The sequence below is a fragment of the Camelus dromedarius genome, chromosome 16 (assembly GCF_036321535.1).
Source record: "Camelus dromedarius isolate mCamDro1 chromosome 16, mCamDro1.pat, whole genome shotgun sequence".
NCBI classification, from domain to species: domain Eukaryota; kingdom Metazoa; phylum Chordata; class Mammalia; order Artiodactyla; family Camelidae; genus Camelus; species Camelus dromedarius.
Window position 1 is genome coordinate 41123141 of NC_087451.1, and position 26139 is coordinate 41149279.

The 26139-nt window shown below is 47.0% G+C and overlaps 2 protein-coding genes and 1 long non-coding RNA gene across 11 annotated transcripts in view; 2 read left to right on the forward strand and 1 right to left on the reverse strand.

Annotated features, from left to right (window-relative positions):
• The window catches only part of LOC105090428 (uncharacterized), a 24888-nt gene extending 16708 nt beyond the window's left edge, over window positions 1-8180 (forward strand). Inside the window, exons 3-5 of one of the 2 annotated variants that reach the window (XR_010384599.1) lie at window positions 305-784; window positions 2140-2249; window positions 6776-8180. This is a non-coding gene — a long non-coding RNA (uncharacterized LOC105090428). Of the gene's footprint in view, window positions 1-304; window positions 785-2139; window positions 2250-2901; window positions 3088-6775 lie in introns of those variants that run through there. The other variant, XR_010384598.1, reaches the window with a different exon arrangement.
• On the reverse strand, window positions 1221-25658 carry MYL4 (myosin light chain 4). 2 transcript variants are annotated; one of them, XM_010981732.3, is made up of 8 exons: window positions 25552-25658; window positions 12370-12532; window positions 9416-9443; window positions 4678-4827; window positions 3081-3254; window positions 2500-2577; window positions 1877-1919; window positions 1221-1394 (listed from the first exon to the last, which is right to left on the reverse strand). In XM_010981732.3, the coding sequence occupies exons 2-7, from the start codon at window positions 12496-12498 to the stop codon at window positions 1891-1893; spliced, it is 588 nt and encodes a 195-aa protein (XP_010980034.1). In that variant the 5' UTR covers window positions 12499-12532; window positions 25552-25658; the 3' UTR covers window positions 1221-1394; window positions 1877-1890. The 2 variants fall into 2 exon arrangements, with proteins under 2 accessions (XP_010980034.1, XP_064351773.1); XM_064495703.1 differs by lacking the exon at window positions 25552-25658 and adding an exon at window positions 15890-16053.
• Window positions 25659-25725: 67 nt separating this feature from the next.
• The window catches only part of CDC27 (cell division cycle 27), a 48405-nt gene continuing 47991 nt past the window's right edge, over window positions 25726-26139 (forward strand). For 4 of the 7 annotated variants that reach the window (XM_010981728.3, XM_031468820.2, XM_010981729.3 and 1 more), the window contains exon 1: window positions 25726-25877. In XM_010981728.3, coding sequence (XP_010980030.1) covers window positions 25851-25877 — 27 coding nt within the window. In that variant the 5' untranslated portion in view covers window positions 25726-25850. The remainder of the gene's footprint in view (window positions 25878-26139) is intronic. The other 3 variants (XM_064495698.1, XM_064495699.1, XM_064495700.1) reach the window with 2 other exon arrangements.

Genomic DNA, 26139 nt, shown 5'->3' on the forward strand with positions numbered 1-26139 from the left:
GGGAGAGGAAAACCTGACAAGGCCACAGCACCGAGGAGGAATGCTGGCATTTCAAGTTGGGGAGGGCGACTTTTAAAAAGGAGAAATAAGTAAGGTCAAAAAAAGAGCAGTCGGAATGGTAGGGAGCAAACAAGAAGGACGACTCCCAAGAGCCTAATCTGGAAAAAATTTCAAAGGCAGGTTGGTGTGTGTTGAAAAGTGGGAAAATGTGGGATTCCGGGGACCTGGGCTTGATGTCCATTAGCTGTGACCTTGGGTAAGTCGCTTCACCTCTAAGGATATGTGTCCTTATTTTTACAATTAGGTCTGACTCAGCCAGTGGTCTTCTGCGTGTGCTCCCTGGAGCCCAGTTAGAGGCTCTCAGAAGCTGGAATCCAGCCCTCAACTCCTCGACCAGAGAAGCTCTGCTTCCTTCATGCATTGGCTTCTGCATAGAATTTAGTTTAGTAAAAGGCTGTGGAGATAAAGTTTGAAAACCACTGGAGTCAATGACCACCCCCACACACCACTCACAACCACATAAAAGTCTTGGGTTTTATGATTCAACAGTTTGCTCCCAAAGCTGGAACCCCTCCTTTAAAAAGACAGGATTCATGTGGGCCTTGGTCTCATCTTCCCAGCCAGACTTTAAATCCTGAGAAGGCTGCATTTGGGCTCGTGGTTCTCGGCTTCCCATGACAAGCTTCCCGTTTGGACTCATGGAATCTCAGCTTTGGCTGGATTTACAGAAGTTGTTCCACAAAGTTCTGGGCTGGATGCCCTGACAGGACAGCAGAGGGGTGAGGTGAGAAGAGCATCTAATCGACCTTGGGGAGTTCTCAGGGGTGTAGGGACCCCTGTCTAGGGGTCACTGGGGCCCCTGAGCTCCACTGTAAGTGTCCTGCTCATGTGTGTGCCTTTGATTTCATTCCATCATCTTTCTCCTTCTTCCCAATTGCTGGTTTCTTGTCTCTCTCCTTTTCCCACTTGCCTTCCCCACTCCCCTGCCCTCCCGCCTGAGGCCTGTGCTCCCTCTGACCCTGACACTTGCCCTGACACACGGTCCTGGGTATGAGTCCCAGGTTTGAGCGCAGAGTCAGTCAGTTGCTCAGAACAAGCAGGGCTGAATTGGGCACCAGGGATCAGGAATGTGCACGAGGCCTCAGGTGACATTATTACGCACACTCACAAAAACCCAACTTAGTTAATTAATTAGTTGTAAAAAACAACTCAGAGACTGGTTGGAATCCAGGAAGCTGGCCCAGCTTCCCTGGAGCTGTTTATTTACAGGGAGGGCTATGAGCCTGTAAGGTCCTTGGGGTTGTGAGGCAGCAGAAAGTCCAGGACTCCAGCTCCAGTTCAGCCACTCCGGGCCTCTGGGTAACTAGCCCGGGCTAAGGCCAAGGGCCAGGCACCTGCAAGAAAGCGCTAGATGGAAAGGGCACCTCTCTCGCCCCCTCCCCCAGCCCCTGACCACACCCCCCACCCCTACCAGGGTGACACCAAGCCCAGGGGCGCTCAGGGAAGGGAGTGAAGAGGAACAGGCTCAGAGCACAGGCCGGGAACATTCCCTTCCACCTGGGAGCCGGCTTTCTCACGTGCAGGGCTCCACACAGGAGGCCCCACCTGAGGGAACGGTCTTGCCTTGAGAGATCCTGGGAGAGGGAGGAGAATGTGGCTGGGTGCAAAGACCATGGAGGGCAGGGGCAGGGCAGGAAGCAGGTGAGGGAGGCGCACTATGAGTGGAGGGAAAGATGCGTGGGTCCAGGCGGTACTCCATCTCCTGCTGTCTCCTCTTAAGGGGCCAAACCAGGAGAGAAGAGCTCTAGGGCATGTGGTGATGTTCAGGGCCCCTCTGGGGCCCCAGAGGGACCAGGAGGGAGAGAGTTGCACTCACCCTGGGGGTCTGCTTCACCCGGACATGATGTGCTTGACAAAGGCTGGGAAAGAAGATGGAAATCAGCTACTGTGCTTGGCCCCTCCCAGCTCTTTATTGGCCTCTCAGCCCCTTAAACTTCTTCTGCCTGCTCATACTGCTGACCTCAAACCTTCCCACAACCCTATCTCCAGTCTGTAATTCTTTCTCTTATTTGGGGGTCAATGGGGGGAAGGTAGAAGAAATGAAGACACCTAGCTGCTCTGTGTCCACTCTCTGTGCAGGTACTTGACATAGTTGAAAGGAGCTATGGTATCTTTGCTGATCCCCATAGCCTTGAGAGAAGTGCCAGCATCACCCCATTGCTCCAATGAGAAACCAAGGCTCAGAGAAGGTAAGTGACTTGATTAAGGTCACACAGCTGGTATATCACAGAGCCATCTTCAAAATCCATTCTCCTTCCATTACACTGTGATGTCCACTCCCAGGATGGAAAAGAACAGTATCCACGGAGACTCACCAAAGCCCACCAGGTGCTCATATCTCTAGGTCCTGCCTCTGTTCTGTTCTGCAGCCCCACCCAGCCTGAACTGTGCCCACTCCCCATCCCCGGGTGCTGGGATAAGTGAGGCATGAGCTGATACCTTCATAATTGATGCAGCCATTGGCATCCTCTTGCCCAGCTAACAGTTGCTCCACCTCAGCCTCAGTCATCTTCTCTCCTGGGGATGGGAGACAGAAGGCACTTAATTACAGATGGGCAGAGGACAGACAAGCAAAACCCAAACACCTTCTTGAGTCTGAAGGCCCCAGACTCCCTGGATCTAGGAAGTGGTCACACCAAACTTTCCCCAAAGGCTTTGGAGGGTGGAGCTAAAGGTCTTAAGGCTCTTCCTAGTCCCCGAGGTCTCTCCCTCTGCCTACAGCCACCACTGGATGAGCAGACCAGGACCCCGGGGACTGAGGCAAAGACAAGGACAGGAGCCCTGGGTCCTGCCTCTCAGGCCTACCCCCTGCTCTGCCAACCTGCCCTCCTCTCCTTCTAGCCCTGCTGAACAAACCCACCTGGGGAAGACCATTCCCGCAGAGAGCAAGGAGACAGGCCTGGATCAGGACGTGACTCTCGGGATGCAGGGACCCTCATGCCTCCCCTAACATATGCACTTGGGCACCTCCCACCCACCATTCCTCCCACTTGGGCCCCGCCTCTGCCCAGCTGGCATACCCAGGGTGGCAAGGACATGGCGAAGCTCGGCACCCATGACCGTGCCGTTGCTCTCCTTGTCAAATACACGCAGCCCCTCCACGAAGTCCTCGTAGGTGCCCTGCTCCTTGTTGCGGGAGATGTGCTGCAGGATGGGCAGGAACGTCTCAAAGTCCAGCATCTTGGCATTCATCTCTTCCAGCGGGCGTGGGGAAGGACAGAGAATTCGACTTGAGCTCGTGGGGAGCAGAGGGTCAGGAGGGGCCTCACCCAGCTCTGCGGGGCTGGCCTGTCCCTGGCAGCACCCGGCACCATCGTGGAGGCCACAGAGCCCCGGGAGGAGCTCCGGGCACTTCTCAGTGAGAGAACTAGGGCAGGAGGGAAGAGGGACTGTGACTCCACCCAGGCCTCCATGTTCCACGTGGATGGGGGGCAAGGAGCTAAGGTGGCAGCAGCAAGATTTGAGGGGCCCAAAGGGCCACACAGCCCAGGCCTCACACTCACAACTTAGACTTTTGACATGTGACAGACTCACAGTCACAGAGGTAAACTGACGAGGTGGCCAAAAGAAAACTTTGCATAACTCCAAATTTGGGTTCCATCACTAGACTGCACTGCCTGGCGCAACTCTGGGTCAATAATTTTCATAAATATATGATTCTCGTGCAACTACTACACTTTTCCCATGTTGTCATGTGTCAAAAGCTTTAATTTAATAGATGGAAACCATTTTCAAAGACCCCAAATGTTGGCATTTCTTTCTTTTATAACCTAGGAACCTCCCAAGTGGAGGTGCTCAGGTATCTTTTGACCTCTGAGAAGCCCTGCTGGCCCTCATCCTTCACCCCTCACTGGTGTCTTCCTTCACCAACAAGAGCAGTGGGGGAAGGGACGAGAACCAAGAAAGGGGGTGGAGACCAATATGGGGCCCAGGAAGCCTCTAGAGACGGCCCACCCTGTCTGGGGCTCCTGCCCAGGTCTGCCTGGCCCTGTCCTCTCAGAAGGACATGTATGTTAGGACGGCTGTTAACTTGACTGCCGTGTGTGACAGATGACCTCACAAATGGGACCATTTCCACCACTTTCTAAACTCTCATTCACCAGAACCTATTGAATGCAAATGAGTGAAAGAGGCATCATTACAGAGGTAACTCTGAGTCTTCTCTAATCTATATTAAGCAAATTATATTTAATCTTTTATAACTGTTATTAGGAGCAAATTATTTGTGATACAACCCACAGTGGTCACAGGACATCTCAGTGCTGTGACACCTCGACCACGATTTGCTGGTGGGGAAGAGCAAGCCGCTGGTTCCTTATCAGCTTCCCTTCAGGCCTCCCTGCCCCATGTCCCTGGACCCCTGGGTGTAGGAGGAAGACACTGAAGCAGCAGAACATCTCTCCTGCTCCCTAGAAGCTCTTGCCCTAGTGGGGAAACAAGAATAAGTTCCCACTACACTCTTCAAGCATCAACTAAGTGCTGGGCCGGTGGCAGGGGATGGGGGTTGCCTCCAGGTCACTCTAGCAATGGGAGGAGACTGGTCTTGAGGGGTCGCCTGGTCTTGAGGGGCCGGAGAGGGCGAGGGAGAGAGCCCCAGGAGCAGCGGGGCTCGCTGACCTTCCGGCTTGGGCTTGCCCAGGACGCGCAGCACCTCGGCGTTGGTGGGGTTCTGGCCCAGGGCCCGCAGCACGTCCCCACACTGCCCGTACGTGATCTTCATCTCTCCAGTTTGGGTCCGGTCGAACAAGGAGAAGGCCTCTTTGAATTCTGCGGAGAGAAGACTGGCTGCAGCCCCTGAGGTCCAGGTGAAGGCGGGGGGCTAGGGGCCGATCAGCCTCCACCCACCCCACGCTGAAGAGCGGGTCAATGGGGTTAATGAAATATTTCAGAATTTTTTCTTTGGCCATCACCCCAGTCCCTCCCCGGAGCCGACCCCTACCCCATCTTCTGACAAGCAAAGAGTCATCCTGGGGCCCCCACAACCTCTTCCAGCGCTGGGCCTGGGGTCTCTTCCGTCAATCACTTGTTATGTCATTTGAACTTCTCCCCTGCCTCTGCGCCTCCCGTCTACCCATCCTTCCCTGTGCAGGTGAGGTGCCTAACTATCAAAAAAGGCAGGGAAGTGAAGAGAGTACTGGCTCAGAAGCCAGGATTCCCGGGTTCTCATCTTGGCTCTGCCAAACAGCACAGAATGAGCCCAGCTGGGTCTCAGTTTCCTGATGCGTACACGGAGGGAGGCTCCACCCCACCCTCCCTCCCAGTCACTCTGATGTCAAAGGAGGTGGCGGTCTGTGGAGGCAGCTTGCAAAGTGATAAGACCTGTTCAAAAGTCAGCTAATATCAGTGCTGCCTATCCCAGGCTGAAAGGGGCTCCCAGGCAGGATGAGGTGACATGGTGGAAACAGTCAGTCACCCCAGCTCCATCACTGACCCGCATGTGGCCTCAGGCAAACTACTAACTTCCGAGGGCCATCTCTTTCTTAACCCTAAGTGGGAATACAGTGTCCACCAGAGTGGGCTTCTGGAGGGATTACAAAGCACACCAAGCACGTGTCTAGCACGTGGTAAGGGAATCAACAAATGGTGGTTATTATTATATTTCCTCATTCTGGAGCCAGACTCCCAGAAGGTACTGGGGCAGGTGTCCAAGGGGCAAGGCTGAATGAAGGCACTCCTGGGCCCTTCACAAAGAACCTTAGTTCCTCATCAATTTGGATTCAACCAACTCATTACTGGGGATAATTTGGACTGGGTATGGCATTGAAGTTACCTTAAGCTATCCACAAAGAAATGGTTTACTAAGCAGATTTACAATACAAACCTAAGAAGAATGAACTACTTAGGAGAAAAGCTGCTTTTAATCCTCTCTAAGTTCTTTAGAAATACTTATTTCCTTGGAGGCTGCATATGGATTATTTACAAATCATTCCATATGTCAAAGCAGGTTCCCCAAGACATTTACCTGCAACCTTTTATTAGGCTTTATATGAATTTCAAAGATATAAAACTGCATGTCTTTCAAGTTACTAAATAATTGAGTTCAAATTCCATTTCTATTGCTTACTAGCTATGTGACCCTGGGCAAGTAAATATTTAACCTCTATAAACCTCTTCTCTTCTATAAATGGCACCTACCTCATAGGGTCCTTAAATTACATTCAAACCAAATACAATAATGTATGTAAAAATATCTTAACATAATGTTGTGCACAGAGTAAATTCTCCAACAATGCTGTTAGTGTCATTTTACTGAGTTTGATCCCAGTTTTACCGGCTAACTGTGTGATCCTGGCCAAGTCACTTAACCTCCCTGACCTTGGTTTCCTCTTCTGTCAAAAAGAAACAGCATCTATCTCACAGCTCTGTTAGAAGATTTTGTTTTGTTTTGTTTTTCAACTTTTAAAGCAATTAGCATGGCTTCAGCACAAATTCAAAGTTCAATAAATATGTTAGTTGAATCTGAACTCAGACTTTTTAATCTTCCCCTAGTTAATTCAGAACAGTGAGGTCAGACTCAATAAAAGTAGGAGTCTCCTCATAAAAGAAGAATGATACTTAGCAGGAGGATGGAACGGGAAGGAAATAATAAGAACAATGACCTATGGTTTGGGTACTTACCGTGGGCCAGGCTCTGAGCTGGTAACTTTGCATGAATTATCCCATTAATCTTTACAAGAACTTTATGCTAAGGTATTATCATTATTCTCATTTATAGGCCACTGCAAATGTGACTTCCAGCCAACTATTAAGGAAACCAAGGGACATAGTGAGGAGGAAGGAAGAGGAGGAAGAGGCCTGATGCACCAGCAAATGTTTGGCCTGCTGGGAAGCCTGGTGTGTGCATGAAAACGAAACACTGAAGTCTAGGATGCTACTAGGAGGAAAACAAGGCCAGTGTGAACTTGAGCTGTATGAGAGGTGGTGTTCATGGGCCCAAAGAAACCCTTTTTCAGAGGTCTGTAGCAGTGAGTTGCCTGCTAGAGCGATGAGCAATGGTGGTGATCCCTTTCCAGAAGGATATGGAAATCTGGAGAGGGGTCAGAGAAGGAAGTCAGGAGTTAGAAGCTAGTGCCTATGAGAGAAAAACAAAACACAAAAAAAATGCATAAAAGAAATTGGGACTATATCACCTAAGGAACATAAAGCATAGAAGGGATTTGATAACTATCTTCAAACAGATGGAGGGTCTCTAGAGGACGCTGAATAGAGTCACAGAATTTCTGAATTGAAAAGAACCAAATACCCTCACTTTGCAGATAAGAGAATTTGGGTTTAAAAAAATGACTTGCCCCAAGTCTTTTGGCCAACAGTGGCAGAATTAGAGCTAATATCAAAGTCTCCTGGTTCCAAATAATGTTATTTCCAGCATAACATGAGAAAACCATCTTCATCTTCACAAAGAGCAAAGAAAAAGTAGGAGTAAAATTAAAGCAGAAACAATTCCAATCCAAACTAAGGAACAATGCCTTCAAAGTCAGAAGGGTGAAAGACTGGAACGAGTTAGGCCTCCAGCCCCAATAATCTTCCTGGAGAAAAGGGGCAACCAGCTGTCCCAATTGGCTTTGCCCATGATTCCCACTTGAGAAATGAACATTTTAAACCATTAGTTGATTTTCTAGTCCTCACGGGTGTCACTGTGTTTCTATATACACTAAGAATATATTTAACTAAAATGCATTAAAATTTAAGCATTTCACAGTACTCCAAACTATTGACGGAAAGTATGTCCACAGGGTACTGCAAAAACTGAGTCAGATTCAGCTCACTAGTTTCAAAATGCATCTGCCAGCTCTCATGCCCTATTTGTGGGTAACTGGCGTCACTTTTGGGGAGGGAAGTTTGGCAACAACTATGACGATTTAAAACGCACATATCCTTTGACTCGTTGCTAGGCAGGTCCCTTGGGGAAAGCACACTGACTTCTTCCCCCAACTGGAAAAATACTGAAGGTCTATCAATGTGGGCCTGATTGGATTAAAAGGTACATCCATGTGAGAGAATCTATATGATTGTTTAAAAGAATGAGGTAGAACTGTTTGTGTTAACTACAAAAAGATATTTAAATATATTATTAAATAATATATACTATGTTATATATTACTAAACCCAAATATATTAAATAAAAGATGCAGGACAGTATGTATCACACGACTCAATTTGTAAACTTGCCACATACATACATCCACACATACATACATACTGGTATAACACTATACATTTTTATCAAAGAATACATAGACCTATTAAAAGTGATAATTTTGGGAGAGGGATCAGCATAGAGGAAAGCAAGAGGAAATTTTTTTTCATTATTTTTTAAATAGTATATGATATATATATTTTTTACCTTGTAAATGTATTAGTTTAATTTTTTTTTTAATACAGTCTGTGCTTAAAATCAAAGGGTTGGATCAGGTGACCTTTCAAGATCCCTTTCAATTCCTGTGATTTTATGTCCTGGAGGCATTTGGTGGGCGAGACTGAGGGATGAGCTGCAATGAGGATGACTCCCAGCTGGAAAGTAGGAATCACAGGAGGAAACACTTCATTTTCAAAACACCAGACTCCTACGGAAGAAGGGCTAAGGAGCAACAGTCAAGTTGGAGGGTGGGCAATCTCAAGGCTTGTCTTGAAGACACATTTAACACTTATATAAGACTGAGAAAACAAATTGTCTTTATCAAAGATGGAGGAGGGTTGTTGATGGAGATCACAGGTGGACTAGGGCAACCCCAAGTCACCGCTGGTCCTGTCGCCAGTAGTGGGTGAGCATCTTGGCAGCCCTCAGGATGAGGGGAGATGAAGCTGATAACCTAAGGAGGGCTTTCCAATAACAGGAACAGAAATGAGGCCTTCTAAATATCTTGGATAGGAAATTTTGGGGGTGGAGGAAAAAAAGGCATTTTTGTTGTGCATCTATTATGTTCCAGGCATTCTGGCAGAGTAGTCCAGAACTCAAGTCTGGAATCAGATTGCCTGAGTTGGAATTCTGGCTCCACCACCAACTGCCTGTGCAAGACTGGGCAAGCCACCCAGCCTCTCTGTGCCTCAGTTTTCTCACCTGTAAAATGGAAAGGTGATAGTCCCTACCTGACAGGGTTGTGGTGAGAATTAAAGAAGTTAATCCGCATAAAGTGCTTAAGTAAATACATGTAACAGGTGAAAGCGAGCAAAGGGCAAATCTATGTTGGCTGTTCCGCCTACTATCTTCCAGTCACGCCTTCGTGTGCCCTGACTCAAATACAGGCTTGCGATGATGGCGATGATTACGATTACCATCGTGATGACAATTCCGCCTCTTCCTCCCCCACGAAGCGGAACAGAGAGAGTATTGTGAGGGAGGTGTGTTAATACTCACCTTCGATCTGGTCAGCAGTGAAGTCTATCTGTGGAGAGAAACACAGAGGAATGAGGGCTGAGGCTGCTAGAGGCAGGGAAGGGAAGCAGAAGTGGCTTCCTCCGCAGTCGGGTCACGTCCAGCAGACACTGATGAGGAGGGAAGGAGACACCGGCTAAGGGTCCAACACCAGCCTACTGATGAGTGGGCCACTACTGACAGGCGATCAAGTAATGCAGCCTCTGAAGTTCTCTCAATGCCACTTGATAAGTGATGGCTCCAAGTGAGAGGGAAAGAGGAAAAGAGAAACACTCTGGGTGAGTCTAGAACCTACACTGACTCCCTACTAGAATTCCTGTGGGTCAAATGGAAATTCCATCCCAGCAGCTGTAAACTGCTCTAGCTTTCACCTCTTCAGTCTCTCCCCAGCCTACAATCCTCCTGCAGGCCACACTTCCTCTCCTTTTGGGAACCCACCCCTCCCCACCCTGGGCTTCCTTTTCTACCTGATACTGACTTTCAATCCACTTCCTTCAGTGAAGCCTTCCCTCACGCCATTCCGACCCGACCCCTCCATCAGCACGTGGCCCTCTCAGGCACTCTGGGACAGCAGGAGTAATTTGGGCAGGCCTTCCATGCTTCCTAACTATTTTCCAGTCAGGGTCCTGGCAGGGGATTTTCCAGAAAATGCCTGGCACAGAGTAGGCACTCAAAAATATTCGTGGAGAGAAGGAATAAATTTTGGATTTCTCCCCCTAAATTCAAATCTCAGTACAGAAGGAGAGGGTGGAATTTTATGAAAATGAGTGACAATAAACAAGCATGAGTCTTCACTTTAACTTAGGCTCTTGTCTGTTACTTCATTGTCCTTATCTACCATCCCCACCAATCCCTCAAATGCCCTCTCCGCTGGAGCGTCTTCTTTGTGTACTACCATTTCTAGTCCTGACTCTGCTGCTCTGTGCCCATCAGAGGCTTGCCTCATTAAGGAGGGACCCCTGGAGGTGATTGGAATGAGCTAGGAGAGCAGGAGAGGGGCTACACTGGGATGGGAAGGGAACTAGCTGTGCCCAGGAATGGACTTTGCTGAAGGTGTTGGGGAGGGTTGGTCAGAAAGTTAAGACATCCCCTAAATGGAGTAAAGGATGCTTTGAATGAACCCTCTGAGGAAATGGTGCAGTTTGCCCTACTTTGCAATGCGTTAAGCTACAGGAGTAAATGTGTAAGAGAAATTAGTGTAAAGACATAGCATCAGAATATATGGTTATATCCACACACATTGGGCTTAAGTTTACTTTTACTCTATCTTTGAGCAAAGAATCTTCTAAACAAAGGAATTGGGTAAGCACAGTAAGAGGGAAAATAGCCCTCGTGAAAGATACCTAATTTTTCTCCACTTGAAAGCAACTTCTACAGCCCTCAGAACTGGAAAGTCCAGACGTGGAAAACAGAACTGCAACCAGAGGCGAGAAACTGGGGGAGGTGGGTGGATGGGGGGACAAGGGACGCGACAGCCAAAGAGAGGCACTCATCTGATACCACTCTGCAGCTGTCGTCCCACGGGAATGATGCCTCATCAGAGCAAGTCAGAAATACAGGTGTCCTCAAGGGGGAGACAGTCAGCTTTTCTTGTCAGGCTCTGACCATAGAGGGAGTGATGTCAGACCTAGAAAATCTTCCGGTACTTTCAAAGTCTTACACCGTGCCTCAGTTTCCCCAGAGTACACTATAACCAGGCCCAGGGATGGGGAAACTGCCTCTATCTCCTAGCCAAGCCGGTGACTCCTGCCCCTTGTTGGAATTACCACAGACCAGCCACAGGGTTCTGGGTATAATGGTAGGGTCTCCCAGGGCTGTGGGTGCTGGAAGTATCCTGAGAGGGCCGGGGGGGATCATCCATTTAGAGCTCTGGAGGCTAGTTTCCTTGCCCATTGTCACAGAACAGGTCCCGAGCTCTAAGTTTGATTTGATTCCTCAGCACCTCCAGCCCTGCCCAAAGGCTGACATCCCCAGATGCCCACCACTCCCAACCTGTTATTAATAGCTCCTCATACCAGTGGCCACTTGACCTCTTACATTTCAGTGCCAAGGCTTAAAAATGCTTCAGTCTCCATAGGCATCTGATCCTCTCCTTCCCCGGCCCATCCCCTCCCAGTTCCATTCCTTCAGCAGCTGGGCCAGGTAGCTGGGAGGCCTAAACTGACTGAGTCAGCACACAGGGCCTTCACCAGCTTCAGGGAGATGAGCCTCAAAGTTGTGAGGGGAGCAGGGCGGGGCAGAGAGGGAGCAGGGCGGGGGCAGCAGAGGGAGCCAGGCTCCCGCACCAGGTCAGGGGGCGGGTCTCAGCCTGGGATGGGCCAGTGCACTGCAAACTCCAGGCATGAGCCCAGGCTGAGGCCACAGAAGGAGGAAGAAGAGAGGGAAGCAGGCTCTTCTCACCTTGTCTGGGGCCTCCCTGCCCCACCACCCACCCACTGTAAGGGTCTTTGCAAATGAAGCCTTTCCTAGACCCCAGCACACAGAGCGCACACCCCCTCGCTGTTGACGGGACTTACTCCAAGGTCCACTGGGAGTTATCGTCCTGTGTCCTTCCGCCATAAGGTAACATACTACGTGTGAGGAAAGGGTCAGTCTCTTTTACTTCGCTATGGTGGTCCCTACAGTGTTTTCAAAGAAGGCTGGGTGGTTGGTTGCACCTCCCTACCATTCCCAACTCTGCTGGGCAAATTTGGGCTGACAGAGCAGAGCTCCCTCAGGCAGAGCAGAAACCTGTTCTTGAGAGGAAAAGCCCACAACCCGAAATAGCCCTTACCAGCCCCGACACCTGCTCTGCACCCCGTGGGGCTGTGATCTGGGGCCCGAACACCATAGCCTTCACCCCAGTCCAGCCTCCATGAAGTACATCTCTGAGCTCCAGGGCAAATAGGATCCTGAATGTCATCCCACCCCCATCCCAGTGGCTGAGGCTCACTCACCTTTACACTCTTGGGGTCAAAGGCAGTTTCCTTAGGGAGCTCAGGAGGTGGGGCCGGGGCTGGGGCCGGGGCTGGGGCCGGGGCTGCCTTGGCCGCTTCCTTCTTAGGTTCAGGCTTCTTGGGGGGCATGTTGCCTTGTTGGGATCTTCGGTGGAGGTGGGACCTGGGAAGGAATCAAGAGATGAGGCACCCAGGAGATGAGACAGCAGACTGGCTGCCTCCTGCCCCTTTTATCCTGGTTAGGAGCCCCCACGGAGGGGCTGGGTGAGAGCAAGAGCAACTGCTGCTGACTATAAAAGGAAGAAACACCAGCAGGGTACAGCTGACAACTGTGCATTGTCACCAGGTTTGGGGCTACCAGCCCCCTCCCCCGCCCCTCCCCCAACACCTCACACTCCTCACGGCCTCCACCTCTGGGGCAGGCTGACCCCTTCATGCCAATTGGTGGAAACCTGGAGGGGCCAGGAAAACAGACCCTCTCAAATATGCCAGAGTCCAGCCAGAGAGATGAGCTGACTGGAGCAGTTGATAACCCTCACACAAAGCCCAGGGGAGGGTAAGGCTTTTTTTAGCCCCTCCCAAGCAGAGGCAGCCCACTGCACATTCCTTTTAAGCCAAGCTACTTTAAGCTGAGAGCCACTCTGGGGCCTCGGCTCTGCCCTGAGGTTCAACTCTCGGGCCTGGAGCCCTGAAGCAACAGCTGGTCCTGCCAACTCACATTGTCCCATACCCTCCCAACCCACAGGGTAAAACCCTCCATCTTCCAGAGCAGGCACCCCAGGAACTCCACAGACCTCAGATCCCTCGCTCCATTCCCCCAACAATTTCAATCATTCATTCAACAAATATTGAGCATTTAACTTCTGCCCAGGGGGCCAGGATGAGAAGCAGAGAGATTGGCTGAAAGTCATTGAGACTGGAGGTCAGAAAACTTGGGTCACGTTTTTATTATATCTCTAATTCATTCTGGGCCTCCTGAATGTGTATGCGTGTGTGTGTAGTGCTTACTATGTACCAGGCCCTGACAGTTAAGTGCCATTCATATAAAATCTCATTAAATCTTCACCACAACCCAATTAGGTAGATATTATTATTACTCCCATTTCACACATGAGGAGATTGAGACTAAAACTGGTCAAGTAACAAGGTCACTCAGTCAATTAGCTATAAACTGGGATTAGAATCCCAGATGTGTCTGACTATAAAGTTTGTGCTTGAATAATTGATATTATTATAATCCCATTTGGGGGACACATGTATGTGTGGTCATCAGAAAGGTCGGGATGAATGCACACTAAACTGTTAACCTGGGACACCCCTGGGGACTCAAACGGTGAGGACAGGAGGATGACAGCAATTTGCAGTTTTTTACTTTTCACTTCCTGTATTAATGGAAATTTTTGCAACGAGCATACACTGTTTTTGTAAAAAAAAAAAAGTTGAAAGTCAAAAGAATGTTCAGAAAAACAACGACAGAAGAGCTTATCTACTGCACAGAATTGCTCTGAACTGAATCTTACAACTCTGCAGTTCAGAGGGTGAAGAGAAATAAAGCTGAGAGAAACAGAAAGGTCACTTTGCCTTTGTAGGCCCAGTTTCCTCACTCATAACACAAGATTGCTAGACTACATAATGCTGGTGCCCTGGAGCCCACACCTGCCCCTTCTCCGGGTTCCCTAAGCACAGGCTCCATGTCCCGCCACGTCAGAGACAAAAGGGCCCTTGGAGACCAGCTCATCCCACCTGGTTTCACAGGTGAGCGATCTAAGCCCCGAGACTCCTGAGCTACCCGGAGCCAGTCAGCTGTTCACAGGCAGAGCGGCTAATCTGGCCCCATGCATGTGGTGCTCTCACACCACCCTCCCCTCGGACAGCCTACAGTGCTCTCACCGCTGGGGAGCACAGGAGCCTTCGGAGAAAACTGAGGCAGGAAAGGGGGCCAGGACTTGCCAAGGGGATCCCAGAGCAAGGCCAGGGCCCACACCCTAGGCCAGCTTCCTGGTCCTGGGCTGGCACGGCGGCTCCTTGACTCTTTTCCCCTCCCCTCTTCCCTTCTTCCCCCTTCTCACTTCCTCTGACTCGTCACCTGCTCCCACGTGCCTCTGCTTGCACCCTTCAGTACTCCCCGGCTGTCCTCTCCCTGACTACCTCATTCCCAAGGCGGTTGGGAGCTCACGTTGTTGGTGATGAGGAAAGAGGAAAGAGGAAGCCCAGCTTCTCCTCCCCCTCTTCCCCAACCCGCATCCCCTTCCTGGACTAGGTGGGGTTTGCAGGGATACACAAACTGTAGAAAGCTGCAGGCTGGAAGCTGCAAAAGCCAGACACTGCTAGTCCTGACTTCAGCCACTTCCCCTCTCTGGGCCTCAGCTTCCTTATCTCTAACAGGAGAGAGAATCAGGGGCTCTCAAAGTGTTCAACAGACACCTAAGGCTCCCTTAACTTGCTTCCAGCTGTAAGAGAGGCAGAGAGGCCAGATCTTGGAGTTCCCCCACCCTGCCTCTTCCAACAGCACCACTCCTATGTGTTTCATATACTGAAGGCCCCACGGTCATTTCCTAAGAAACAGTTCCACAGTTTAAAAGTTTAAAAATAACCAGTGAGTAGAAAAAACAAGTTATTCTAATCATTCTAGAATTATGATCTTCAAAAGATCCTCAGAAGTATAAGAGATTTTTTTCCCTTTTCTTTTCCTTTCTTCTTACCCTCCTTTTTCTTTCACTTTTTTTTTTTTTTTTTTTTTTAAATTCTGAGTAGAAGCAAAATAGAACTGCTTGGGAACAGACCTCTGAGGTTAGAAAGCTGGGGATGCTGAATGGGGGTTGGGGGACACCTGAAAACAAAGAAAGAGTGTGGGTTTTAGAGGCAAGCAAGCATACCTGCCTCTAAATGGTTTTGCCCTTTCTCAGTCTTGGGCCCAGTACCTTCAGGACCTTCAACAGCAAACATTTCCTTCTCAAGTTGTTGCAAGATTTGTATGAACTACTGTTAAGCACCACAAACCATGTCCCGCAAGTAGGAAACATTCATCACTGTCAATTTCATTTTGCTTTTGGAGGCGGAAGAAGCTAGAGGTGTGCTCAGCTTTCTCAGATTTCCTTGAAGGAATGCCAGCAGAGGGGTCCACCCGAGGGAGGGACAGGTAAGGTGGCAGTGGCTAACGTGACTGTACGGTGTGGGTTCAGGAACAAGGAAGAGATGGAAAGGAATGGGGGAGGAGAAGGGTGGCAGCTGGGTACCCATGGTGTGAAATATTTGTGGCTCAGAAAGCACGTAGCAGGTCTCTGGGGCCAGGCCTGCCTATCAGGAACACTCAGATGAGGAGCCTGCCTGCCTGAAACCTCAGTGGGGGAGGAGATGCTCCCAATCAGTTTCTGATTCTCTTTAAGCAACCCCACCTAAAAAAGTGGCTGGGACTTCAGAAGCAACTAGAGCAGAGCTGTGGTTTCCCAGAAAGAGCCATGCATCAAGAATCAAGATACCTGACACCAGCCTTGTTATTACTAAAACTCATGATACTCACAGTTCATCAGATCCTAGTAACCGGAGTCAGAGGTTTCACTTTCTTATGGTCCTCATTCTGCTTCACAGCCACTAACATTCACCTTCCAATTTTATCCTCCTAGAGCACCCTTCACAAGGCCTATGGCTGGCATTGAGGGGTCCCCAGCTAGAGCTGTTCCAACCACTCCAGTGCCCCCACTGGAAGGACCTCACACTCAGTAGATGGAAAATGCAGGACAGAATTTCACACCAATCAGCTTACACCATATGTCACATTCAGAGACAAACACACAGAGAACTGACATCAGCCCTCATCTGGGCTGGGCTTACGCACACTCACTCATCCTCCTCCCATCAGCTCTAACCACGCAGGGCCTGGGTCCTGCCCTGAGAGAGATCCATTAGAGTCTCCTGCCTGGGGTCAAATGCTGCTGATAGAAGGCCTGGCTGTTAATGCCTTGTCCTTGTCACCCCCTCCTCTCTTCTGGTCAGTGTCTTATAAGCTAGATATCATGGGTTAATGCCCTGGCCAACACTGCACTTATCTGTCCCCATAGCTGATGCTGGGTTAAATCAGGCTCTGTTGCAAGACAGAGGTTAAGAGGGCCCACTTAGGATCTACAGTCCTGGGTTAGAATCCTGGTTGGTTAGTTCATTGGGCAAACTAGTTAACTTCTTTATGTCTCAGTTTTCCCATCTGTAAAATGGGGCTGCTAATATAACCTCACAGGGTGATTGTAAGGATTAAATGAGTTCATATGAGTGAGATGCTTAGACAAGTGTCTAGCAAAGAGCAATGAGATAAAAGAGAATAATTAAACAATTAAACAAGAGAGGTCCTGCATGAACCATTGATGAAAGAAGGCTATAAATCAAGGAGAGTGATTAACCCAATTCTCTGTATCTAAGATTCCTTGCCACCAAGAAAGGAGGGAAAAAGCAATGAATAACGTGAAGCCTCAGTCACCTTGAAGGCATGAAGCACCAAATGTAAAGCAGAAAAGGAGTAGAAAGGTCTCTAAAATCAAAAATTCACTGGCTCTCAGAGCACTGAAATCAACTTAGACTTCATTTCCTCGGCTGTTTTAGTTCAGCTGGAGGAAGCTACATATGTTTGGCCTAATCACTCAACAGTCGGCCTAAGAGGTTGAAGCTCATTTCTGTGCTGAGATCAAGGCAGTGCCGCCTAGTGACGTATCTGTGAATTGAACTGTGGGAGGAGGATACTGGGAGGGGCCCAACAACAGGTGGGTTAGAGTCCAACTGAGGACCGAAAGCAGAGCGCAGGACAGCTGGCGTTTGGCAAAGCAATTTATAGATGGAAAGCGGCGAAGAGCAAGTTGGAATCCACACCAGTCATCCAAACTACATTCTCCCAGACATCCCGACAGCTGCAAGGGACTTTAGAGGCCCAGGGAGAAGGGGGTGACTTGCCCAAGGTCACACTCTGAGTCATGGCAGACCTGAGAAGAGAACCCAGGACACTACTGCAGGGCAACGGCGGGAGCCAAAGGAGCTGATGGGGTTCTCTCCGGGAGAGGCCTGGCCCCAAGGGAGCATGGAAGCAAGAAGGCCTCAGTGAAAGAGCTGGTGGGCACCCACAGTATGGATGGCAATCAGGAAGGAAGAAAAGATTCAAACTCTTAGCAGGCACTTTTTCTCAGCATTTGGGGATAAAAGCTAAAGATGATTCTCTTTTCTCACTTTCCCTTTCCACCAGCTTCTTCTTTTACTTCTTGAATTCTGACTTCCTCCCTAGTACTCCATCAGTGACTTGCCCATGGCTAGTTCTGTGATCTGGTTTCTAGGCCTTTTCTGCTGTACTTATAACACCAAAGTTCTGTCACTGACCCTCCTCGCTTTATTTCCTTTATCCAGATTACTCTCATTCACTCATTCAGCTAATGCTTAATAAGCACCTACAGTATACAGGTACTCTTACTAAGATGAGTGAGAGGCCATCTCTGGCCCCAAGGAGCTCACTGTCTGTTGTGGAGGATGCAGCTATATAAATAAGTATAGCTTCAATATAATGATAAATATTCTCACAAAAGTTTTACAAGATAACCCAAAAAAGAAAGCATTTAGTTCTGTGTGAAAAACCTATATCTCTAGTCCCAGTCTCTTTCCTAAATTAATTGTTCAAGCTTCACATTTTCAATTGACCTTTGGACATTTCTCTCCTGAGGCACTTCAAACTCAGTATATCTTAAACCTAGCTTATCATCTATCTCCCAAATCATATATCTGTGACACAGAAACAAATAAACAATAACAACTAAGTCTACTTAAGACAACTATGGTGTACACTCAAGACTGGAATAAATCAAGTCTGTGTTTAATCCGTTGCTATGCAATTTATTTTGAGAAAAACAAAAGTCTGCCTAAAACCTAGAAAAGCGAGAAACAAAGAATCTATTATTTGGTAGGTGTCCTTTCCAAATGACATAGATATTTCTTACCTAGCAGTCAAGTATATATGTCTTTTCTGAGGAAAAGGAGGTAATAGCCAGTAAGATCACTCAATTCACTCTTTTGGTTCAAAGTCTCTATTCACCAAGCAGCCTTCTGGTTAGAATCTTAATGCCCTAAGGAGATTAATATTTCTCACTGTAAATGAGTAACTCGGAACTATTTTCATTTTGCATCTTTTTTTTCAGATTCAATCATCTAGGATCCTAGAATAGTTGAAATTTAGAGTTGCCTGAACTCCCTATCAGCCTCTTTGCTGCATTCCCTACCCCTACTCTCTCCTCCAATTCACATAATCCTCAGCTGTTAGCACAGTCTTTCTCAAATTCCACTCTCATGAGGTCACTCCCCAGCTCAATCACCACCAGCAGCTCCCTTGGTCTATTTTATCAGTCTAAAGTCATCATCCTGGAACCCAAAGCCTATCAACTGTCCCCAACACTGCCATTTCAACCAAGCTTATAGCGCCTCCACGCCAGACAAGCTAATTTGCTTACAGTTTATCTGTTTCCCTTTAAGTCTGTATAGCCCTCCTAGCCATAGGCTCTGTAGCACATCTCAGAGCTCAACCAAGATGCATTCTCAGATTAGCCTCAACACTTCACACACTGCCTTGAATTTAAATCCCTCAAGGACATGTGTACAAAGACAGCATGTTCCCTCCCAGAAATGGAGAGTCAAAAAAGAATCAAGTTATGAACAATAAGAGCTAAATTAATTGGTCAGGTCATTCAACCATCAAATATTCCAAAATATCTATATGTTTATAGTATTTTAATATCTGTTTATATTTGTACAGGGCACTGTGGTAGGTGATGAGGATATCATGGGGAGCCAAGGTCCCTGCCTTGGTGGAACTTAAAACAAATATAATTAAAATTACCATACGTACTATGAAGGAAAAGAACGAAGGCTCTGAGAAAGTGATTAATAGGATGGAGTTAATAATTTAGATTGGGTAGGATATGGAAACTTCTGAAGAAGTGAAGTTTCTATTATATTAAGGCTGAAGCCTGAAGGATGAGTAGAATTTATCTAGTTAAAGAGAAAGGGGAAAGTATTTTAGAAAGAAGAAGTAATATTTGTAAAGTCTTCCACTTTAATCATTCAGTCAACATTTTTTCAACCTAGATTGGGTGGCTTACACAATAGAATTTTATTTTCTCACAGTTTGGAGGCTAAAAGTCCATGATCAAGATGCTAGCAAATTTGGTTTCTAGTAAGAGCTCTCTTCCTAGCTTATAGATGGTTGCCTCCTTATATGTCTTCATATGACCTTTCCATGGTGCATGTGCATGCACAGGGGAGGGTGGTAGAGAAGGAGAGTGCACTCTCTGGTGTCTCTTCTTATAAGGACACTAATCCTATTGGATCAGGGCCCCACCCTTATGACCTCAGTAATCTTAGGGGCCCCATCTCTAATACAGCCACATTGAGGGTTAGAGCTTCAACATATGAATTGGGGTGGGGGGCAGAAACATTCAGTATATAACATCAGTTGATAAACAAAAAATAGTAATAGGAACAGAATGAGTTTATTCTATTCATCCACTGAACAAAGAAGAATGACTACCCATCATGCACAGGCATATCTTATTTTATTGTACTTTGTTTTCTTATGCTTCACAGATGTGTTTTTTACAAACTGAAAGTTTGTGGCAACTCTGCATTGAGCAAGTCTGTTGGTGCCACTGTCTCAAGAGCATTCGCTCACTTCATGTCTGTGTGTCACATTTTGGTAATCCTCCCAATATTTCAAACATTTTCATTATTCTATTTGTTATGATGATCTGTGATCAGTGATCTTTGATATTACTACTATGAAGTATTTTTAAATTAAGGTGTGTACATTTTTAAGCCATAATGCTCCATGCTCCTGCACACTTAGTAGACCACAGTATGGTATAAACATAACTTTTATATGCACTGGGAAACCAAAAAATTCATGTGACTTGCTTTATTTTGATATTTGCTTTATTGTGATGGTCTGGACTAGAACTTGCAATATCTCCAAGGTATGCCTGTACCAGATACCATACTAAGGGTGGAGAATACATCCTGGAACAGGCAAACAGGGCTTCTATCCTCATGGAGCTTATAGGCTAGATAGTAAGTGGATAATTAACAAGTAATTACAGTAAAAAGTGATAAGAGTAACGACAGGTATGGCAGCACTAGAGCAACAGCAGGGATAACCAACCTATCCCTGTATTCCAACAGGTCAGAAAAAACTACAGGAGCGTATTTGGAGGATGAACAGAGATAGCCAGGTGAAGAGTGGAATTAGAGTGTTCTGGACAGAGATGGCAGTAAATACAAAGCCTCTGGGGCAAAAAAGTAGGTCAAGAAGTTCAATGTAGCTGGTGTAGGGCAGGGAAAAAAATTTTTCCTCTCCCCTCTTATGTTCAGTCTCTGGGGTCCTGCAAATTAAACTGACAAAAGAGAGATTAACAGAATTAAAAAACAAGAGTTTGTTTATACATGCAACATGCATACACATAGGAAAATTCAGTGATAAGTAATTCAAAGAGATGGCTAGAATTTAGGGTTTGCATACCATCTGAGAAAAGGGCAATACATTTGTGTAGAAGTGACAAGACAGAAAAAAAAAAGGGGTTTGGGCTTCTGGGGTGGAAAATCTTGGAAAGATAAATATATGGGGAAAACTAATAGAAAATAAAAGTTATTTTAGTAAGGTTTTTTGGTACAGACCCAACTCAGTGCCAACTTTCTGTCTCCAGTGATAATGGTTGTTTTCCACCTCCTGTACAGGAGAGGGGAAAGGAAACACCTTTAGAGAGGGCAAAAACATCTGTATTTGCTGCTTCTTAATTGCTTTCAGCTCAAAATAATCCTCATGCCAAGGTGGCATTTTCTGATCCCCTTTGCTGGAATATATAGTATAAGAAGGAGTGGGTGAGATAAGGCTGAATAAGGAGGCAGGGACTAGACCTTGGAGAGCCTTGTAAGGCAGGTTAAAGGGTTTGATCTATATCCTGAGAACAATGAGAAATCTTGAGTTGGGGCATGTGAAAAATTATTAAACAAAAACCTCAATTAAAATAGAGCTGGGAGACTGGAAGGAGGCACTCTCACACCCTCAGACAATAGCAGAGCCCAATAGGAAGAAGAGACATCCTCTTCTTTCCTGGCAAGAGCTCAGCCAATGAGAGACTGTCACACTCAGCCAATGGAAAGCCATGGACTTCTATAGGAAAAGGAAGTTTACTCCCAACTTCCTTTCTCCTTTATAAAAGAGTTCTCCTCTCCATCTTTGCTGGGTCCTTGCACATGGCTCACCATGGCTGCACACCCTGAATTGAACTTCTTTGCTGATCCAGAATAAACCCAGTTTTGCTGAACAAATAGCAGACCATCTATTTGTTTTTGGTCAATAGTGGGGAGGTTTAGGCCCTCGAGTCCTGACATTGACTTGTTTTGGAGGTCAGACTTGTTTTTGGAGGTAGGTAATACTTGGGACAGGAAGAAACATGAAGGTATATTTAGGAGTTAAAATTAGTATGGCTTTGAGACTAGATTGGGGTTAAAGAAAGAGAGTGGTTTGGCAATGGAGATGGTGATGTCCTAAACTGGGATAGGTAATATTTCAAGTATGAGGAATGAGGAGTTCCATTCTGAACAAAGAATCTATGAGACATCAAGATAGAGACATCCAGTTGGCAGCTAGGCATTTAGGTCTGGAGTTCTAAGAAGCAGTCTGGCTGGAGATGCAGATTTTGAAACAATTTTAGACAAAAACTGAGGCCATGAGAATGGATGGATTTGCCTAGGAAGAACATATAAGGTGAGAAGTCCTAGAATAGACCCCTGAAGCAGTCAAACATTATAGGGTCTACAGAGGAAACTGATAAAGAACAGTGCAGTAGGAGGAAAACCAGGAGACTGTGTGATAAGAGATGCCAAAGGAAGGGGATGATTCGACAAAAAGGGAGGAGCAAAGATGGGGGGAAAGTCTCAAGGTCAGGTAATATAAAGAGGATAAGAGGTGACATAAAACAGGAGCAAAAGACGGGTATAGGCAAGGAGGTCTGAAGGAATTTAGAAGAGTAAGCTTACTCCGGGCTGTATCAGTGGGCCTGCACCTTGCCAAAGATACCATAGTTTCCTAAATGCTGGCCTCCAAATCTGAATGAACATGAAATAGACCAAGAGGCAGGCTAAAGAGAAGGATAAGTTACTGTGTTTGGAAAAATGCTTATTGTAACCTAACTCCACTTGCCAGCTATGTGGATAGTGGGTGACAGCGGGATGCCCAGGTGGTTGCTGGATGGTGAGTTTAAGCAGGTCAACCAGGAACAGAAAAGGAAGTAAAAATGCTCTGAAAGATCCCATCTAAGCACAACTTCAAACGATGTGGCCTTGCTGTGAATGAGTAGAAAACACTAACAGATGTGTTAGCACAGTGAACAACAGTCAGAAAACAGATGCTCATTTTTAGAAAAAAGAAAACAATCTGGGGAGGGGACACTTTAGGCAAATTCTGAGCTTAACAGCCGAAGTGCCAAGTATCACAGACTCTTTAAATGCGGGCTCTAGATACACATTTTCACACACACACAAATCATCTTTACGTACCCTGTGATGTGAGTTCCTACATTTAAATTGAGAAGAATCCAATGCACAAGTGCAAGCCTTGGCAGCATGTTGTGTGAAAAAGCTCAAAAGCTTAGCATGAGCAAACAGTGTCATGTGACTGTTACGAAATGCAAGCACAACTTTAGCCTACTTTAATCGAAGTCGTCCAGATAATAAAAGCAGTAGTCCTATTGCATTCTGAATTCATTTGAATAAATCTAGGGTGCTGTGTTCAGTTAAAAGCATCACATTTTGGGGGGAGGGTATAGCTCAGTGGTAGAGTGCATGCTTAGAATGCATGTGGTCCTGTGTTCAATCCTCAGTACCTACAGTAAAATAAACAAACAAACAAATACATACACCTAATTTTACCTCCCCCCAAAAAAAAACCATAAAAGAATTTGAAATGTGCAAAATCATTAAGACAGCTCAAAAAAAAAAAAAAGCATTACATTTTAATAGTAATATCTCTTACCCATCTATTTCTTTCCATTCACACTGCTAGATTCCCTCATCTCATACCTGGTAGATTATTTCCAAAGATGGTCCAGCAATCAGTCCCGCCATTTGCACATGTCTTTTGCAGTGTTACTCTGTCACTCCTCCCATCTGGAGGTGAAGCCTATTTCTCCCCCTGCTGAACCCAGGCTGACCCCGTGTCTTAATTTGACCAAAAAGAAGTGATGGGACTTGAGTTATAGACCTAGGCCATAAGGGATCTCACAGCTTCTGTTTTTGCCTTCTTGGTTTCCAGCCACCAAATCAAGAAGCTGTGGCTAGACTACTGACTGATGAGAGGTCAACGCTCAGAGAGAGGTCATGTGGAGGAGAAATGAGGGGCTCTGTCAACAGCTAGCACCAAAGCCCCAAACACATGAGTGAGGCCAACTTGGATCTTCCAGCCCCAGTCAAGCCAACGATGGTGATATTTTACATCTGTGCTATACAGTACGGGAGTCATTAGCCACATACGTCTACTGAATCCTTGGAAGGAGACTAGGGCATCTGAAGAACTTCATTTTTAATTGTAACCAAATTTTGATTGTAACCAAACTTTAGCTAGTCGATACCACACGGGACAGTGTGGAAGACTATTCCCACTCTAGTTCATCCAGCATAATCCTGCTAAAAGAACAGGGCACAGGGCAGCATAAAATCACCTTAGCACCTACCCTTTATGGGGTTATGAGTACATTAAGTAGTGACTAGAGATGGCTGGTGGTAAAGGTTATAGCTGTCAACTGGTGTTTTAAAAAAAACAACAACCCCTTAACATCACCCTAAGGAAGGGAGTGACCCACTCGAACCTGATTTCATCTGCATAAAATGTGAGAACCAGAAAGGGAAATTTCCACACAAATGGAATTTACCATGAGTCCCACATCTAGCTGAGAGATGTCCTGATTAGGAAATAAACCTTCAAACACTGTTTTCCTCAAATTTACAGTTACCAAAGAGGAAAGGGAGGGGGATAAATTAAGAGTACAGCATTAATAGATAATAAGACTGTACATAAAAGGATTTACTGTATGGCACAAGGGAACTATATTCAATATCTTGTAATAATCTATAATGGAAAATAATCTGATATATATATCTGAATCACTTTGCTGCACACCTGAAAGTAACACAATATTGTGAATCAACTATAATTTAACAAAAAACGCATTGTAAAAACTGTTTTCCTCATCTACCAAAAAGCAAAATTTTAATAGTTTCCCGTTTACACATTTTGAGGGGAGAGGGAGCAGTAAGGAAATTTGAAAGAGCCTCCTATGTGGCTATTTGTGACACAGCCACAAATGCTAATGCATTTAATTCTCTTAATCATATTTTTCTGACTGAGGTTGTGAGTGACTTGCCTAAGGACCTAAAGCTAAGTTAGCACCACTGATAAAATTCAAAACCAAGCCCTGGATTTCCCAATAACACCACCATGCCTCTCCTATCAAGAATAGAATTTTCTGCCCTCTTTCTGAGATTTTCCCATGATCTGGCCACCTAAATAACCATCGCCAGTTAATGTCTTAACTCCTACCAAATCGATCTCATTTCTGCTTCCTTTCACTTACTCTCTTTCTTTTCTTCTAATTCCACCCATTCTTCAAGCCCAGTTTAAGTCTGAAACTTTCCTTATCCTAATTCTAATTCATTTCCCTCTCCTCTGAATTTTTACATCAGTTATAATCGGCACCACAAAATGTAGCACTCCTTGTTACATTACTTTTCTCTTAAATAGATTATAATGAGGACAGGGGTCATACTAACTCTTTGGAGGGTGGCAATCCTTCCAATTTCCCATTTCCCTATGAGCTATGAATAGGTACTTCTGGAATGGATGAATGACCTCAACTCGACAGACAGCTATTTCTTGATTAATTAAACTCAGCCCCAAACTCTCGGGTTTTACCCTTTGCTTCATCTACCGCGCACCAATCAACCCAGAAAGACTGAGCGGCGAATCGAAACTGCAGCCCAGCCACGTAACGCTCCGAGTGGGCTACAGGACGCCACGCCCAGCCTTCTGCTCGCCGATTGGGCTTGTCCCAGCCTAGGGTGGTCGATTGGGCGTGGCGTGCGTGGGTGAAGGCGTGGCCGAGGAGAGGAACTTACGCTCTGGATCACACTCGGTAGTCTCCGGTCATCCTCGACAACTTCCGGCAATGGTCTCCTCCTCCGCCGATTCACCTCGGGCATTGCCGGCCTCCTTCGGGCCTTTCCGTCTGGCTCCCGCGCGGATCTCTCCACTTCGGGCTTTTCCGTGTCCCGCTCGGAGGTTCTCGGCAACCCCTCGGCCTCCCCCATCCCCCGGTAACGGTCGCTGGTGAGTTTAAATGAGCCGGGGCTGGCCGGGCCGGAGCCGCTACGGGGGGGGCCTGAGGCACTGCAGAAAGTGGGCCTGAGCCTCAAGGATGACGGTGCTGCAGGAACCCGTCCAGGTAATGCTAACTCCCTTCCCTGGGGCTTGGCTCGCTAAAGCAGCCTGTGGCCACTCCGCGGCCTGGTGCGGCCTAGGCCCGGCTGCTTCTCCCGCCTCCCGTCACGCCGGCTCCTGCCTGTCTTCTCGTCAGTTCCAAGGCCTTGCCCGCAACCGAAGCCCTGTTACGTCTGGTCCTACGTTACTTCTGCCACTCGTGTGAGCGGGGCTGGGCGATAATAACCCCCTTCCCTCCGAGCCAGCGTCCGGCAAGCCCCTCCTGT